Source organism: Vombatus ursinus, unplaced genomic scaffold, assembly GCF_900497805.2.
Source record: "Vombatus ursinus unplaced genomic scaffold, bare-nosed wombat genome assembly UNPS02014807.1, whole genome shotgun sequence".
Classification (NCBI taxonomy): Eukaryota; Metazoa; Chordata; class Mammalia; order Diprotodontia; family Vombatidae; genus Vombatus; species Vombatus ursinus.
The window spans coordinates 59,241,801-59,261,224 of NW_020954585.1; the positions used below are offsets into that span (position 1 = coordinate 59,241,801).

Consider the following 19,424-nt stretch of genomic DNA (forward strand, 5'->3'; position numbering starts at 1 on the left):
GTGTGTGTGTGTGTGTGTGTGTGTGTGTGTGTGTGTGTGTAAAGAGAGAGAATTTAAGTTGGAAAGGACTTCCACAGCTATGTAGTCCAACCTGTACTCAAAAGGAATCTCTATTATAACATGGCCAGCAAGTAATAATTCAACCTTTAGCCTGTCAAGAACTTTAGAAATCCTGACTTGGCTATCCCTCCCAGCTGTATCATCTGAAAATTTATGAACTAACATCTATGCCTTTATTCAAGTCATTACCAGATGAGGAAGTTCCCTCTAAAGCACTGAGACGTTCTGACTTGCAAAAAAGTAATTTTATGTTACCTTTATTGTCAATTACGATATTTTAAAATTATCTTTATTGTCACATTATCATTAACTGGACTATCATATAATCAGTATGTGTCAGAAGCAGAACTTAAAACCCAGGTCTTCCAGGCTCTAAGGCCGACTCTCTCTCCACTCTATATCACTGCCTCTAATTGTATCCAGGTCATTAACAAAAATGTCAAACAGCACAAACTGTTGAACAGTTCCCTGGAATACTCCACTGTTGACATTGAACCATTAATGACTACTCTGTGAATCCAGTCATCCACCCCATTCTGCATCCACTTGCACTATCATCTGGTCCACATCTCTCAATCTGCTCCACAAGAATATAGGATACTTTATTAAAAGCCTTGCCTAGGTCAACTGTATCCATGGCATTTCCTTCATCAGCAGATTCAGTAATTCCACCAAAAAAAGAAAATGAGGTTATTCTGGCATGATCTGTTTTTGATAAAGCTATTCTAGGTCTCTATAATCACCGCTTCTTTTCTAGATATTCACCATCTTTTTAATGATCTGTTGTAAAAAATTTTCAAAAGTCAAGCTAACTGGCCTCTAGTTTGCCAACTATTCTCTTCCCTTTCTTAAAAAGTAGGACATTTGCTCTTCTCCAATCTTGTGGTACCTCTCCCATGTTCCATAATCTTTCATATGTGACCAGCAGTAGCTCAGCAATCCTATCTGCCATTTGATTCCAGAGGATGTAGCAACTTGAATTCATTCAGAGCAAGAAGGAAGTGCTTTCTTACAATCTCCTTACTTATCTTAGGTATCAATACCCATTAGTCGGTTCTGTTCTGTCATTCCCAGTGCAAAAGTCATTCTTGAGAGAGAATGCAAAATAAGAAATAAGCAGTTAAACCTTCTCTTTGTGGTCAGTTATCATTTTCCCATCCCCACCCTATGAAGTTCCTAACCTTTCTTTCATCCTTTCTTCTCCCAATATAACTTTTAAAAATAAAAAACTTTTTGTTGTCCTTAGCTTTTCTCACCTGCCTCAGCTAATTCTGAGTTTTAGAGTTCCTGATAGTACTTTTATAGGACTATGCCACACTTTTATATTCATCCTCTTACCTGGCCTGGTTTCCATCTTCTGTGAATTGCTTTTGAAAATCTAAGTTTGAGGGCAGCTAGTTAGCACAGTGGATAGAGCTCGGGCCTTGGAGTCAGGAGAAACTGAGTTCAAATCCGGCCTCAGACATTTGACACTTACTAGCTGTGTGACCCTGGGCAAGTCACTTAACCCCGATTGCCTCACCAAAAAAAAAATCTAAGTTGGTTGGCAAGTCTTCTGTGCATCCACATCAGTCTCTCTCTGTCTTTTTTTTTAACATGTTCAGTTGTATTGATGTATTTTGTATTTTATGTTACAAATATTTACAAATTACTCCTACTTCATGAGCATTCTAGTGTAACAAAGCAAAACAGTTAAGTAAAACAGATAAAACAGTGACCTGATCTGAATGTTAGAGCAACATTTCATACCTGCAGCCCCCTCCCCACCCATTTTTTGAAAATTAAAAGAAAGCTATTTTCTCTTCCTCCTATCTCCCCCCCCCATGGGGGAGAGGAGAAGAAAAGGAATAAAGTAGATTTCTTGTAACAAATATGCATGATCAAGCAAAATAGTTTCCCCCAATGGCTATACACAAAAATATATGTCTCATTCCAAACCCTAAATCCATCACCTCTGTCTAATAGACAGCATGTTTCATAAATATCAATCTCCTGGAATCATGAATAGCCATACTGGCCATAGTTAATTTAAGTTTTGAAAATTGTTTGTTTTTAGTTTTACTATTATGTCAGTTATTCTCTTGGTTCTTCTAATTTCGTTATTCATGCCTTTATTAAAGTCTTCAAAATTGTTCCTTTCTATAACGTATTATAAATTATTCTTCTTGTTTCTTCTTCACTCTGTATCAACTCATCTAAGTCTTTCCAACATCATCTATTTCCCCACTTCTTTTAGCACAATAGTACTCCACATTCATATAACCACAACTTATTCAGCCACTCTTCAATTGCTGGACATCCTCTTAGTCTGTTTTTTGCAACCACAAAAAGCTACCATAAATATTTTTGTACATAAAAGGCCTTTTCCCTCTTTTGAGTATAGGCCTAGCAGTGTTATAGTTGGGTCAAAAAATCTAATTTCCCAATACCTAGGTTGCAGGTCCAGTATGCCCAGATTTTTTCCCCTCTATCACAAGCTTGAGGAGAGTGTGACCACTTCCCCCCAGGATTCATATCATTTCAACCCCAGTAATCAGTTCTTCCCTTTTAGTGAAAAGCGAATCCAGAATTGACTTTCCCCTCATCAAGTCAAAACTGTTGTACTTTTAGCAGAAAGAGAACTCTGAACAGTTCCTGGATGGTTGATGCCTGGATAACTGAAGCCCCCCAATCAGGACTCTGTAATTCCAGACTTGTGATACTTTCCAAATACATCTATTTCCTCAAGGTGGTTTGCGTTATACTCCAGGTTTCTTGTAATCAAAAAAAAAAAAAAAAACCGTAAGGACCTTTGTCAGCAAGGTGATATCTCTGCTTTTTAGTATGCTGTCCAGATTTGCCAGAGCTTTTCTTCCAAGGAGGAAGCATCTTTTAATTTCATAGCTGCAGTGGCTATCTACAGTGATCCCAAGAATATCAACTCTGACACTGCTTCCATTTCTTCTCCCTCTATTTGCCAGGAAGTGATGGGACCAGTTGATAAGATTTTAGTGTTTTTGATGTTAAGCTTCAAGCCAGCTTTTATTCTCTTTTCTTTCACCCACATCTAGAGGTCTCTTAATTACTTTTCACTTTCTGCCATCAGAGTGGTATCATCTGCATACCTGAGACTGTTGATATTTCTTCTGGCAACCTTAATTCCGGCTTTTGATTCATCTATCCTGGCATTTCACATGATGTACACTGCATATAAGTTAAATAAGGTGACAATATACAGCCTTGTGTAACTTTTTTTCCAATCTTAAGCCAATCGGTTGTTTCACGTTTGGTTTTAACTGTTGCTTCTTGACCTGCATACAGGTTCCTCAGGTAACAAGTAATATGATCTGATACTCCCATCTCTTTGAGAACTTGCCATATTTTGTGGTGATCCATACAGTCAAAGGTTTTAGAGTGGTCAATGCAGCAGAAGTACATGTTTTTCTGGAACTCCCTTGCTTTCTCCATAATTCAGTGAATGTTGGCAATTTCATCTCTTGTTCATCTGCCTCTTCAAAAAACTAGCCTGCTCTTCTGATAATTCTCGGTTCACATGTTGCTGAAGCCTAGCTTACATAATCTTAAGCATAACCTGCTGGCATGTGAAATGAGTGCAGTTGAACATTCCTTGGCATTGCCCTTCTTTCGGATTGGGACATAAACAGATCTTTTCCAATCCAGTGGCCACTATTGAGTTTTCCAAGTTTCCTGGCACATTGAGTGCAGCACTTTAATAGCATCATCATTCAGGATTTTAAATAGTTCAGCTTGAATTCTATCACCTCCACAAGCTTTATTGTTAGCAGTGCTTCCTAAGGTCCATTTGACTACTCTAGAATGTCTGGCTCTAGATCAGTAACCACAACATCTTAGTTATCAGAGATGTTAAGATCTTGTATAATTCTTTTGTGTATTCTTGCCACCTCTTCTTACTCTCTTCTGTTTCTGTTAAGTCCCTACCATTTTTGTCTTTTATCATGCCCATTTTTGCATGAAACTTAACTTGGTATCTCTAATTTTTTTTTAAAAGACCTCTTGTCTTTCCCATTCTGTTGTTTTCTTCTATTTCTTTGCATTGTTCATTTAAGAAAACCTTCTTATCTCTCCTTTCTATTCTCTAGCATAACCAAGACTTGCGGCTAAGCAAGACTTGGCCCTCTAGATTTTTCACTCCATCTTTCCCCACCCTTAGGGAAAGTTTATGCAGATTTCAAAAGCTAATCCTAGGAAAGAAAAAATCCTAGGTGATGAGAAGGGCTGAGGAATTTCCAGGAAATCATGTCCAACCCAAGCTCAGGGACGGGCTGCATCCTCTCTCTTTCTGCCCTTCTGCCACATTAGACCACGAAGACAAACAAGGCAAAACTCCTAGGCCTAGGGCAGTGTTTCCCCTCCCTTGGGCCATCCTTCTAACACTTTACAAGGTGTTGTATATAAGTGCAAGGGTGTAAACCTCAAAAAATTGTGGAGACGGAGAGACCAAAAGCTGAGAAAGTCCCCAGGATTAGGCAGCAGGTGTCCCCAAAATGGTTAAGCCAGGGAGAGAGTGAAAACTAGGAATGTGTGTTACATGCTCTATTCTCTGGAACCAAGATTATTCATTTTAATTCAACTGAATTCAGAGGCTTTTTAGGGATGCTTTCACTTATTTTTGTAGTCATTCTTTATATTCTCTTGGTTTTGCAATATTTACCCTGTATCATATCAATCTTATTTTTCTCTGATTTCTTGAATCACTTCCATAATATTCCATTAGATTCACATACAATCCCCTTATTTTATAGATAAGGAAATTTGAGTCCAGAGAAGTGAAGCAAATTGCCCAGGGCCAATTAACAAAGCTGGGTCTCAAATCCAGGTCCTGTTAGGAATGAAGACTTGAAAATGTACCCAGTACCTGCTGTGGAATCCTCTCTGCTCTGTTGATACCTTTTCAAAATAGAAAATTTAGTTCTATCTTCTACCTTTCTAATTCCTTATCAAGCCATTCTTGAGCCTCAGTCATTCCAACTGTTGCTGCAAATTGTCCTCGAGCTCTGTACCCTCTTGAAAAGCCATTGTTGTTTTTGTTAGCTTAATTTTTACTTTGATAAGGATCTTTTTTGGGCCCCAGAATTTCAATATACATCTGCAACCGCCAAATCTTTTCTGTACCAGAAGAGTCCATGAAGAAACAGTAAGGCATTTATGAATAGATTAGTTGTCCCCAAATTCTACAGCTCACATACAATTCAATCCTTATCAGAAGCTACGGAAGGAAGGAAAGTAACTTCATGAAAGGTCTGGAATTCCCCTGGTTGGGGAACCCTGTACATCCCCCATAACCATGTTCTTTTGATACCAAAGGAAAAGGCCAAGTGTCTCCAGATTGATCATAGGTAGAAGTTCAATCAGTCATTACAAATACAGGCAATCTTTGGTCTGTGGCTTCAGCCAGACAGTTTAGTGGATCCCTGCAAAGAACCCCAAAAATCCCCATGGTAATTATAGAAAACAAAGGCAGAAAGAGCTAAAGAGTGTATCTCTACTGATTGGTGGATATTTTTGGTTTTTTGCTTAATAATGAGCTTTGGAGTTAAGCCAATGTTATGCCTAAATATGTTTGTGTATTAATCATGTCCCAGTCACATAGGTTACAATATTCTTGTTTTGGCTTTCATAGGTCATAGTATCTTAAGTTATGAATCAATATTTAAGTTACGATTTAGTATCTAAGTTATGAGTTAACAGGTCACCATGTTCAGGCTTCCACCTTTCACAGTTTGTTTTTATGACTTTTCCCTAATCGGGACCCCACATCTCATCACCCTGTTATTATAGAAACTGTATCTATTTTTTAAAAAATCAGTTATTTAACTGATTTGAGTGGCCACAGGAATTTTGAATCAGGGAGACTGGGACTCAGATTCCACCTCTGACACTTACATGCTATGAAACCATGGACAACCAAGTCACTTTAGTCAGAAAAATTGTTTATAAAATGGGATGAGTACCTCTAGTACTTACTTTAAAGGTTTGTTTTGAGGCTCAAATAAAAAAATGTATGTAGATTACTTTGCAAACTCTCAAGTTCTATATATGTCAATTATTATCTCAATTTAAAATTGCAAATAGATCTTGCTATGAATGTTGATGCCTCAGTGGAGGATATGTTTTTAAAACATCTAAAGCTTCTAAACTGTATATGTCTATTTGCATTTAAGGAAAACAATTAAAATGCTTCTATTTTTACTCTTAAAATTGTTATGCTTGAATGAGACAAAAATTTCTTAAGCATGGCAAATGTGTGGGTTTGTTTTGGTTAACTATACTCATTTGTCAGAAGGATCATGTTTTTCCCTTTTTGTTGGGGGAGTAAGGAGTACTAGTGATGGTGGCCAAAAAAGAAAAGGTTGTCATTGAAGCACCTTTAAAAATGCATAAGAAGGAAATTCATAAAGAAATGGACAAGTTTCAGACAGCTCTAAAACTAATGTACTAATTTTTTTTTTAAAGCAAGCTATACATACTAGAGATTCATGGTTCCACATATAATCCATTTTCTGTTCTACTTTGTATACAAGAATGTTCCTTTAGCGTGTGTGTGTGTGTGTGTGTGTGTTAAATTCAGAATAAATTTTTTAATTGTTGATATTAATAACTTTCGTCTTCTTTCTTTGCAGAAGCCAGATACAAATGGAATAGCAAAGCCTCCTTTTCTAAGGTATTTAATTTTATCTCAACAATCCTGTCTGCTGCGATTTTCCACTGTGCCCACAGGCACTTTATTCATTGGTTATAAGCTTACATACCCCTAGCTCTGGACATCTGCCTGGCAAATATTACGTACGAGGGGACATACATAAGAGCATGGATGGCTCAGTCCACAGTTATCCTTGCTATTGGAAAAACTCTAAAGCGCATGCCATACCAGTGAATCAGTGGCTTTATCCTATTACTCCCCTATGTGTGTTACATTCCCCAGTAGGATGGATGAAAACTCCTTCAATGTACGGATTGTTTAGCCTTTGTATATTCAACATAGTAAAACACTACAAATGTTTTCTAATTAATGTAGCATCAAAGGACAGTGGCACGTGACCATCATCAGTTATCTTGCCTTTTGTCCTGCCACTGGACCACAGTGACTCTGGAAGAGAGAGCGAGGCTGAGACCTTCATGCAGCTCTGCCTCGCTTAAATCCAATTCACCTACAAGTCAAGATACCACCCCATGATGTCACTGGCCCTCTTTGAAAACGAAGATGGAACAGTATCAACGACGTTTTCTACAGAGCAGAATTTAGTATGAGGCAGTTCCAAGTTGGAACCTCTCCAAACCAGGGCTACTAAAAGGATCATTACAGGGAAATTCCACCTATCAGGTGTGAACCCAGGGACGGTCCTAGGGCACTGCTGTCAATCAAGAAGGTACTCTCCACTCTAAGAATAGAGTGGAGAGTTCTAGATTTGAGAGTCCGGGAAAACCTAAGTTCCAGTCCCACTTCAGACCCATCATCAAAATATCATAGTATAGATCTCATTGGAAGAGACCTCAGGTAGAGGTCTTCTAGTGCAAACTCTCACTTTTTACGGATTAAAAAAAAAAAACTAAGAACCAGAGAATTAAGAGACAGGCATAGCTTTACACAGCCAGCAGTCAGGTTTCAAAGCAGGCTCCTAGGATTCCAAATCATGCTGCTGTGTTTACCCCAAGGCAGCATGTCATAATGAACAGTAGGGTATGCTTTGGCTTCATGAAGACCCAGATTCAAGTCTTGCCTCTTGACATCGACTGATTGACTGACCACGGGCTTATCTCATTACCCTCTGTTAATGTGCAGCAAACTTCTTATTTTTAAAATATTTCAATAACAGGATTTCAGTAGAATTGGTTTTCTTTATATTCCTACATATTTTATTTTAGGCATTTAAAAACATTCTGAGAAAGGGGTCCATAGGCTTCACCAGGATAAACATGGGGTTCATTACACAAAAAAAGTTAAGAACCTATTATTTACAATTGCTGATCTATATTGATTGGTGTTTGGAGTTTCCACACATATAAAGAATGATTAAATCACAGATCTGGAATATGAGTATTTTTTTTTTAAGTTTATCATAGATAATGGACTCAAGGTACAGAATGAGACATATCTTTTGGACATGGCCAATACAGGAATTTTGCTTGACTATACATATGTTGGAGACGGTTTTTTTTCTCTTTTTAATGGGCAAGAGAAAGAAGTGGGAGAGAAAATACTTTTTGTCTAAAAAAAAAATTAAGTGCCATTAAGTAAGCTAATACTAAGTGCTTTGCAAATCCTACTAAAGTGATATATTAAGCACTAGCTATTATTCTCATCACGGCTGAAAGTATGTGTATAGATAGTTTCATTAGATTGCTGGCACAACAGAATACATGAGAAGATTCTGATGTAAGAAAGAAACAAATGAGGGATATCTAGGTGGCGCAGTGGACAGAGCACTGGCCTTGAAGTCAGGAGGACCCGAGTTCAAATCCAGGCTTAGAAACTTGACATTCAGTAGCTGGGTGACCCTCGGCAAGTCACTGAACCCCAATTGCCTCACACACACACACACACACACACAAATACACAAATCTGATGGTGAGCTAAAATCAACCAGCTGTTTCTTTTTTATTCCTTGTACTAAGACAGACCTTGATACCCACTATTCTGATCACTGTTCATGACAGCTCTCCTGGTCTTGCATAATTTGCCCCTTAGTGAATCTATCCCAAGTTTCCTCCAAGATGGCATCTTCATATGAAACCCACAGAAAAAGAGCAAGATATACTTTTGTTTCATTTGTGTCAAAATAATTTAATCTTAACATTGATGTAAGCTGTGGTTTCTTTTGGGAGGTTAAAATTAAGTGTATCATTAGGTGTGATAGGATGCACTGTTTCAGTTTTCATTACTATACATGCAGAATTTACATTAAGTCCAAGGAAGTTAGAAATGTAATTTCTTAAAATTGAAATAATAGTTCAAATTGGCAGAGCTAATAATCAAACATTTCTGTAGCTTCTCTTCAGTAACTGGTTGTTTGGTTTTTTCTTGGTCCACAGTGGAGAAAATCCTTTTGCTACTGTGAAACTCCGACCAACGGTGACAAATGACAGGTCAGCACCAATAATTCGATGAATGAGTCAAGAAAATAATACCCATCGTTATTCCTCATGTAAACTACATGTTCAATATTATGATTATCTTGTTTAACATCTGCTTTCATTGTATAGGAATGGAAGATAACACAGGTTTTTCCAGTTTTCAATGAATCTGTTAAATTAAGGAAATCATAATTGCTCATAAGATTTGAGAGTGAGCTCACTTCTGTCTTTAAGTGAACATATTATATTGTAATAACCACCATAATTAATAACTTAAATGTTTTCTTGTTCATCTGTTTGGCAAACCAATAGACTGTTCCATTGATTCTCTGGGGATTGTAGCATTCTATTTTTTAAATGCATAATTTTATAGAAATAAATTGTCTTTGCTTTCATGCTCTCTGTATCCAGATGCAGAAATGATTCTTTTGCTTTAAGGTTAAACATGTGCTATATGAGCAATGGAACTGTAATATTTCATGGTTTTGCATCATGCACAGATAAGTTATTTGTGCTTAGATTAAGATACCATCTCAAATTGTAAAGTCTGTTAGTTTTTTTAACTTAAATTTTTATTTTTTAAAATCAAAGCATACAAATCCCAAATACAGAACTGTAAAGGGGAATCCACCTCCCTTCTGTAATAATCATATTCAGTCTTGGGAGAAATCATCACACATACAATCTTTAGAACCTTTCTTCCTAAGAAATTACTTCTAAAACTATTGAATATTGGGTTGTACTCCAAATTATAAACAAAATTTCAAAATACAATGTAGGATGCATTTTGGGATTCTTGTACTATACCATGTCAAATAAAACCTACAATGATGTACAAAAAACTGCCACAGTTTAACCAGACTTCTAAATATAGTTATTCATTAATGATCTTCCATTCTACCGCATCTCCCACCATAAATATACTCTGAGGTTTGAACACAGGTTTCTCCATCTTTAAAAGGTAAGAATATGCTTGCCCCAAATTGCAGTTATTAAGAATAGATTACTGCTTTGGTCAGTCTTCAATAATGAAATTATCTTGTGTTGGGTATTACTGTGTTTCAGCTGAGATGATAATTAGAACCTCTAGAATTCTGTGCTAGTCAAACGCCTCTTCCGTTAGTTTCATCTGAAATTCAACAGGGTAAACAGGTGTCTAACGTGAGGCCCACATGCAGCCCACAACACTCCTGGGTATGGCCCAAACCAGATTAAAATTTAATTGGGAAATATTTATCAAAGTAAACAAAAATACAATAAAGCATAAGTCAGTATGTCAGCATGGCCCGTATAGGGATCCTTATGTACAGGGTATATAATAGCCCCATTTCTGTTTGGGTTGATAGCACTGGTGTAAGTAGCCAAAGTTCATTTCTTTCCTCCCTTGTTTCCCAAAGTCAATCAAGTCTCTAGGGGCTACTGTGGAATGACATTCTCCCCTTATGAGTGAGTGGGGGGAGGAGGAACACAGAGCGAGGGAAACACAGACAGCCAGTATCTGGAATAAAACTATTTAAACCTAACCTATTGCCTGCATGTATTGCTACTCACATTTAAGCCAAGTTGTGTCCCTGTTTTTATTTTTTCCAGGTTGCATAAATACAAATTTATAAAGCACAAATGTTACCTTCCTTTTCTTAAGCTCAATTATTTGAGGTCAAGTAGTACATGCAAAAAATTTCAGTCTGTAAATCAGCTATCTCAGTCTCTTGTACGTGTTTATGAAAAGTCATCCTCTCAACAGCTTATAATATCCTGTAGCTCTGGTAACCTGGCTACTACTACAGAAAAGCTTATATACATAAAGCTGCTTCAGGACAGTTAAGCCCATAGCTCTTATCAAAGAAGAGCTAATCTTGTCTCTCCCCTGGTACAGTTGTATCCAGACAGAAGAACTTTATGTTTAAGTCAGACATAGCCTTCAGTCCTCCAGTATGTTACCCTGGAATTCCCTGAGCAGTTATCCTGAATACAAGTTAACTGACCATCACATGAATAAGCAACACCAAGGGTAATTATTGAGGCTTCACTGCCACCAAGTCTGTGGAAGACATGCATTCTGTACAAGAATGCATAAGTGCATTTAAGAAATAGATTTACCTTTAGAAAGATCTAGAAGTTTAACAGTTCTTTACATGCCAAGCATGCACACAAAAAGGAAGTGAAAAGAGGCTTAAGGAAGGGGGTTGGGGGGAGGATATTGGATGGAACAATACAATTGTATCATTTTGTTTCTCCCTTGTGCCTACAACAGATCTTAGAAGCATAGCACACTGAGGTAGTGAACTTGCTGTTTTCTAGTCTACTACTGTTCTTGCTATGTAGTTTAGAGGAATACCTCTGCCTGCCTGTCACCTTAACTACCTACCTACCTCACAAGGATGTTGTGAGGAATTTGCTCAGTTTGGATTTTAAAAATCTGTAAAGTTACATTCTGAGTGAGGTTATATGCCACATAAATTTCAAGATACTGCAGTTTAATAAAAAAAATCAATTCAAACATTCATTTTTTGTTCAACTGATTTTCTGAATTATTACTTTAAAAAACAATTCTGAATGCATGTTACAGTTGTGCTTGGGAATCAGGACTGGGTTGAAATCCTGACTATGCCATTTACTGCCCAATGTCACAATAATAGAAACAACCTCTCTGAGCCTCAATTTTCTCATCTGCACAGTGAGACTGAACTATATGACTTTCAAGGTTTCTTCTTATTCTACATCAATGAAATAACATGTCTAGCCAAAGTTACATATATTTTTAAAACCAATGTACAAGAAGCATAATCCATGTGTTCCAGAAGATACAGCTAACTATATATGCAATTAAAATGTAAAAGTTAATAATGTTAAACCAGTAGGCTGTTTTTGGATAAGTGGAATAACCTACTGAGAGATCGTTTTTGTCTTTAGAAAACCAAGCTAAGTAACCAAAGTAGTGCTTCTCTTGTACTTTTACACGTTAGATGTATTTTAAAGATACAGAAATTTACAAATCCACTTTTCATAACAAAACATGTCCAACATTCGGGCTATACTCAGTTTTACCATGGAGCACTGCACCTGATTTCACAGCAATGACTTCAGTCAGAGAGTTGAGGTGAGTTAACTTTATTTTTAAAAAATATACAGAAGTGACAATGTGCAAACATCAAATTAAGCAGGACCAGTTAAAATAGTATGAACTTCATTTATAAAAACAGCATTTCTCGATTTGCACAAAGTGAAAACTGCAAAAAAAGAAGCCATGTCTTAAATCAGAGTTGTCATTAACCTTGAAAGTAAGTTTGTTTTTTTCCATGTTCTGCAAACCACAAGCCCACGAAACATTGGCTATCCCATCACACTTTACAAAACAGTTCTGATACTTGATCAAATAAAGCTATTATACAAGACATTTACATTAGAAAAAAGAAAAGTGGGGCTAGGAAAGCTGGGTGTGTTGTTCCATTTAAAAATAAACTACTCCACAGTTTGGACATTTTTGCCTTCTCAAAGCAAAACAGCAGATAAATCCAATGGGAAACAAGAGAATGGCCAAGAGGATACCTAGGCAGGTGAAGGACTCTTCCAAAACACCAACTCTGTTGAGGGAAAAAAAAAAAAAAAGAAAAAGTTATACATAGATCATAAGACAGTTTGATTTAAGAGTATTGTTGGGAACTTGCTATAACTTCTTCCTGGATAAAAACAACCATTTTACAGATGGAGAAACTAAGGCTCAGGTCACTTATTGGACTGCTTCATCTACCTTCTCTTATCTGCCACAGTAAGTGGACATATGGTTTATGATTTAACAGCTACCACATATTCGAAGAAGAGAAGCAAAAACATTTAACTAAAGGGAGCTTTCATCCATAATGATAATTCATTTGGTCCAAAGACATGATTTCATGTTACTCCACCATACCGTAGACTATTTACAAAAACAGTATCTATAGCCTTCAATTTAATAGCTATGTTTCAATCAAAAGAAAACCACCTGAAAAGGTAATAGTGACTTCATAATGGGGGGAAGGAGGTTTTACAGTGAGGACCCACAAACATTTTTATTCACTGGCCATAACATTCATCTCATTCCTCTGCATAAACCAAGACCCAGAAGAACAGGGGAAAGGCAAGAACTTGGACATAAGGTAAATACCATTTACTATATTCTATGTACTTTAGTACTAAAATAAAGCTGAACTTTATGCAAAATCCACAGACTACCAATTAAGTCAGAATGAAGCACACTCAGCATTTCACCTAGATCATGCACAAATTTTACATACAAAAACAATTTTCCTTACAAGAGGGAAGGGAAAATGAAGAAACTTTTAAATACATCTTTCCTTCCAGACAAGGAAATGCAACGCAAAGTCTTCTATAACTGCAAGCTATATGGTTTCTTATAAAGCATTTTACATGGCTTCCCACAGTCAAACGTTAAGGATGCATCAGTCACTACATCTGGAAGGCGAGTTTCATGAGAAAGTTTAGCTCCATTTTTTATGAGTGTAGTGCCCTGAAATTTCCTGCAAGAATTTCATCTATATAATGAGCAACTGTTTGTGAGTCTATGGTGAAAGTGATTGGAGTTTTGAGTCACCTCCGTCTGTAGGATAAGGAAGTGAATGCCACTAACTTTGCAGCTATTCTCCAAACAGTTTCTGGACAGAGTCAAACTTAAAAACAACTGCTTAAATGAGTTCCAAATTCATTACTATCCAGTAGTTGCCAACCAGACTTCCCAGACAAGATAACACAAAAGGTAGACAAGGTTTTCTCCTTCCAACAAGACAAGGAGCTAAAGGGAAAGTGAGAAACAAGATTAACTGATATCCTCATTCCCTGAAATGAACCACTTCTATCACTGAGAATCACATGAGAATCAGCTGCAAGCAGAAGAATTGCGAATTAATAAACAAAGTAAAAATACTGTAAATAAAAATCAAAGTTAAATCTCTGGAGAAATAAATGCTACGACTTCACATTCATTTCCCCATATTCCCCTCCCCCCTGCCCTTTCCTAATTTAAAACTATTATCACTCACATCTTTACCTGGTTCCCAATTTAAGTTTGTCTCAAATTCCTGACAGAGTCAGGAAACCAGGGTTCTTGTCCCAGATCAGACCTTGACTACCTTCATGAGCTATCTCTGGCCCTCCCTTCCGGTGCTAAAATGCCATAATTATGCAAAAGAACTCTCCCTGATCTGTGTCAAAACAAGACTTGATGTTGACAACCGCAGGGACCTCACTCAGAAGAGGCAAAAAAGCAACCTCATTCTAATCCACTTGGCCTGGATGGAACTTTACAAGAGCTTAAAATATGTATTATTATATTCTCCTGATTCCTGGGTGTGATAAGCCTTGTCCTTGAGTTAGGGAAATAGATCATGTGCATATCACAGGCTTTCAGAAACATGTCATTTAGCCTTAGTCTCCTCTCCTTTTGGTTCAGCAGGACATGCAGCTTTTCTTTTAAAAGGAAACAAAAAAAAAAATTTAAGGCTTTTTATCCCAGAAGAAACAGGTGTAATTTTTTGCACACTTAATAAGATTAACGTATGCTTCTGTCGATTTCTAAATTCCCCAGATAACTTCTGTTCTAATTTAAATGTCAAACATGCCCACGTCTCCCTTTCCTCAAAAAACCCTTAATTCATCCATCCATCCATCCCCAACTATAATCACATATATCTCCTGTCTTTTATGGCTAAATTCCTTGTAGGTGCTATCACTTCCTCTACTTTCACTCTCTTAATGCTCTATAGTCTGGTTTCCAACCTCATCATTCAACTGAAACTGTTCTCTCAAAAGTTAGCACTGATCTCAATCCAATGGCTCTTTCTCAATCCTCATCCTTCTTGACCTCTTTACAGCCTCTGACACTGCTGATCGCCCTCTTCTTGATACTCTCTTCTCTCTAGGTTTTCAGGACACTACCCTCTCTCCTGGTTTTCCTCCTACTTACCTGACCTGTCCTCAGTCTCCTTTGCTAGATTCTTTATCCAGATCATGCCTGCTAACTGTTGCAGTTTCATGGTGTGTTGTGAGGTCGTCTCAAAGAATTCTGAGTCAGACCACCTCTAATCCAAGTTTAGGCATTTATTGAGGACTGACACTCCTCAGAAGCGGGCTAGGTTCCAAGAGGAACCAGCAACTTATTAAGACAATACAGGCAAATTTATAGTGTAATGTTGCTGACTACACAACAGAAATTATTAATATTAAAAAGGCAGGAGGGGTTTGTTAAGGGATTAAGTAATAGGGGAAGGGTCCCTTCTATGGTTCGGTGGTCAAACATCCTGGTCGTGCTGTTTTCTGATTGGCTAGCTATTTTGGTCCTGTCTGGTCAAGATGGATAGTTAGATATTATGGTCTTGTCTTGGGCTAAATGGATGGTGTGATTGTGGTTGAGCAGAACACACCTGTTCTGGGGGCAGTGGCTGTATTGAGTCTGGGGCCCTCAAGTGTGGTTAAAGCCAGACTGCATGGTTAAATCAGGACATGCCTGCTGTTCAGTGGGGCCCATAAAGAAGTTAAAGTGTTCAGGCGGGGGGGGGGGGGGGGGGGGGGGGGCTTTATTAGGATTCCATCACTAACCCTGTCCTAGGCCCTCCTCTTCTCCCTCTATACTATTTCACTTGGTGATCTCATCAGCTCCTAAGGATTTAATTATCTCTATACTGATAATTCTCAAATCTACTTATCCAGACCTAACCTCTCTGCTGAACTCCAGTCTCACATCTACAACTGCCTACTAGACATCTCAAAATAATGTCCTTTATATATATATCTTAAATTTAGCATGTCCAACACAGAGCTCATTATTTTTCCCTCCAAACCCTCTCCTCTTCCAAACTTCCCTGTTACTGTTGAGAACACCATCATCCTCCCAGTTACAGACACTTGAAACCTAAATGTCATCTTTAACCCCTAACTCTCAATGTCCCATATACAATCTGTCGTCAAGTACTATCTCTTTGTACCTTTCTAACATCTCTTGTATACTCACCCTTACTATGAAACTGCCACCACCCTGGTGCGAGAGCCCTCATCACCTCATACCTGAACCTTCTGGTTGGTCTCCCTACCCCTAAGTCTCTCCTCACTCCAATCTATCCTCCACTCATCTGTCAAAGTGATCTTCCTAAAGTTCTGACCATGTCACATTCACAAACACACCCCTAACTCAATAAACTCCAGTGAATCCAAGATCGAATATAAAATCCTTTCATAAGCTAGCCTCCTCGCCTGGTGCCCCACACCCCAACCTTTCCAGAACTCTTCCATCCAGTGAGACAAGAAGCTCAATCTCTCACCTAAGAGCATTTTCATTGATTGACTCTCAGCAGAGAATGCTATTCTCCCCCCCACCCCACCCCACCCACACCCACACCCAATATCTCTGCCTCCTGGTTTCCTAGCTTCTATGGGAAGCCTTTCTCAATCCTTTTTTTTTTTCTTTAAAAAAAAAAAAAACAAATGTTGAGGCAGCCAGGTGGCGCAGTGCATAGAGCACTGGCCCTGGAGTCAGGAGGACCCAAGTTCAAATCTGATCTCAGACCAGACGCTTACTAGCTGTGTGACCACAATTGCCTATAAAAAAATAATAAATTCTTCCTATTTAAAAAAAAATGTTAAAAATTGTTTTTATATATAATTGGGAAAAATAAAATATTAAAAAGAGAAACATTAGTTTTTTAAATTGCTTATCTTCTCAAAGAGGGAGGGAGAGAATTTGGGACTTAAAATATTAAAAAACTAATGTTAAAAAAAGATAAATGGAACAAAATATAAAACTAACTTTTAAAACGTTAATAATGGATTAAACATTCCAATAAAATAAAAAGGAATGAAAGACTGAATAAGGAAAAAAATGCTGTGCATATCTGTGGGACAATTATTGTAAAGCCAGTTCTCTTCCACTGTCATATGTCTGGTTGATAAAGAAAAAATAATCTGTAATATTGAGAATATAAAATGACATTCTAATTCTCTAGTCACTTAAAGTGCTCAAACCAGCCAAGTTTCTCCATAAATGGCCTCATAGTTTCTACCTTCACACCTCACAACTCAATTTGGATTTTATTCAATAAGCATCTATTTAACAAAAATTATGTGCAAGGCATTATGCCTATGGTACTGGAAATACAAAAATGAACTGTTCCTGCCTTCAAGGAGCTTTCCTACTACTGGATTTAACTAATCATCCAGTCTACAATAATGCCAAGGCTGAGTAAGCCTGCCAACTTGATAAGGCTAATTATTAGTGTTTTCTCAAGCCCTGGAGGATAATGAACTACTGAGGATGACGTTAACTTATACCGTTCTACCATGAAACTTTCCTAACAGTAATACTTCGATCTGGAAACTTCCAGCTCATTTTCTGAAACATTAACAGTTACAAAAGCAACATTAAAGGCACTATCAAAAAAGAATCAGAACAACATTAATGCATTGTTGGTGAAGTTGTGAACTGATCCAACCATTTTAGAGAGCAGTTTGGAACTATGTCCAAAGGGCTATAAAAATGTGCATACCCTTTGACCCAACAATACCACTTCTAGGGCTGTATCCCAAAGAGACTATACAAATGGGAAAAGGACCCACATGTACAAAAATATTCATAGCAGCACATTCTGTGGTGGCAAAGAATTGGAAATTGAGGGCATGCCCATCAACTGGGGAATGTCTGAACAAGCTGTGGTATATGAATGTAATGGAATACTATTGTGCTATAAGAAATGATGAGCAGGCTAACTTCAGAAAAACCTGGAAAGACTTACGTGGACTGATGCTGAGTGAAGTGAGCAGAACCAGAAGAATGTTATACACAGTAACAACTATGTTATGCGATGACTAACTTTAATAGACTTGGCTCTTCTCAGCAATGCAAGGATCTAAGACATCTCCAAAAGTCTCATGATGGAAAATGCTATCCAAATCCAGAGAAAGAACTATGAAGTTTGAATGCAGATAGAAGCATACTATTTTTTTTTCTCTTCTGTTTTGTTTCTTCTTTCTTGTGGATCCTCCTATGGGTTCTAATTCTTCTTTACAACATGACTAATGTGAAAATATGTTTAATAGGAATGTATATGTAGAACCTATATCAGATTGCAGGCTGTCTTGGGGAGGGAGGTGGGAAGGGGAGAAAATTTAAAACTCAAAAGCTTATGGAAGTGAATGCTGAAAACTAAAAATTAATTAATTAAAAAAAATTTAAAAAAAAAGAATCAGAACAACATAGCTGGAAAGAAACCTTAGAAAGCATCTAATTCAAACTCTTTGTTTTATAGGGAAGAGAAACAAACCCTTAGGCTAGTTAATAACAGAAATAGGGTTAGAATCCAGGTTTCCTGTCTCCTTCACTACACCATATTGCATTTCTCCTAAAGGATAAACATGGAAAAGTCACTTCATATCTTCTGTCTAGGTCTCAGTTTTATCATCTGTAAAAATGACAAGATAAACTCTATGATTCTATGGTCTTATATCTACACATGACCCATATAATTTAAAAGAGCGGTCTGAGAAACCAGAAGAAACGTAAGGAAGAAGTCAGGGTTCAGTCACACTGGAAGGTGGCTGTGCAAAATCTGTATGATTAAGCACTAGGAATTTAAGGGGCTAAGAAGCCAGCCCTCCATATTCTACCTCAAAAGTCCATGTTAAAGGTTGACTTCAGAAAAACCTGGAAAGACTTGTATGGTCTGATGCTGAGTGGAGTGAACAGAACCAAGAGAATGTTGTACACAATAACAGCCACATTGTGCGATGACTAATACTGATAAACTTAACCCTTCCCAGCAATACAAGGATCTAAGACATCTCCAAAGGCCTAATGATGGAAAATGCTATCCACATCCAAAGAAAGAACTATGGAATTTGAATGCAGATCAAAGCATACTATTTGCTATTTTTTTTCTCTTCTGTTGAGTTTTGTTTCCTCTTTCTGGTGGTTCCTCCTATTGGTTCTAATTCTTACTTACATCATCACTAATGTGAAAATATGTTTAATAGGAATGTATATGTATAACTTATATCAGATTGTGTGCCGTCTTGGGGAGGGTGGTTGGGAGGAAAGGAGAGAAAAATTTTAAACTCAAAAGCACATGGAAGTGATTGTTGATAAATCAAAATAAATTAATAAAAAAAAAAGAGGGAGTTGTAGCAGAGGCTTAAGAGGCCTTTATAGTTCTAACTTTAATGTGGCAACTTGTTCAGAAATGTCAAAAATTAAAGATTTCTCCTTATTATATGAAGGGGAAGGAAAATTT

General features: G+C 37.4%; 2 protein-coding genes across 4 annotated transcripts in view; one reads left to right on the plus strand and one right to left on the minus strand.

Moving 5' to 3' along the window:
• The window catches only part of LOC114052109 (brain-specific angiogenesis inhibitor 1-associated protein 2-like protein 1), a 132,223-nt gene extending 122,214 nt beyond the window's left edge, over window positions 1-10,009 (plus strand). For 2 of the 3 annotated variants that reach the window (XM_027874591.1, XM_027874590.1), the window contains exons 13-14: window positions 6,702-6,742; window positions 9,112-10,009. In XM_027874591.1, coding sequence (XP_027730392.1) covers window positions 6,702-6,742; window positions 9,112-9,187 — 117 coding nt within the window. In that variant the 3' untranslated portion in view covers window positions 9,188-10,009. The remainder of the gene's footprint in view (window positions 1-6,701; window positions 6,743-9,111) is intronic. The other variant, XM_027874592.1, reaches the window with a different exon arrangement.
• Window positions 10,010-12,248: 2,239 nt separating this feature from the next.
• LOC114052110 (brain protein I3-like) overlaps window positions 12,249-19,424 on the minus strand; it is a 38,712-nt gene continuing 31,536 nt past the window's right edge. Inside the window, exon 3 of the mRNA XM_027874593.1 lies at window positions 12,249-12,737. Coding sequence (XP_027730394.1) covers window positions 12,605-12,737 — 133 coding nt within the window. The 3' untranslated portion in view covers window positions 12,249-12,604. The remainder of the gene's footprint in view (window positions 12,738-19,424) is intronic.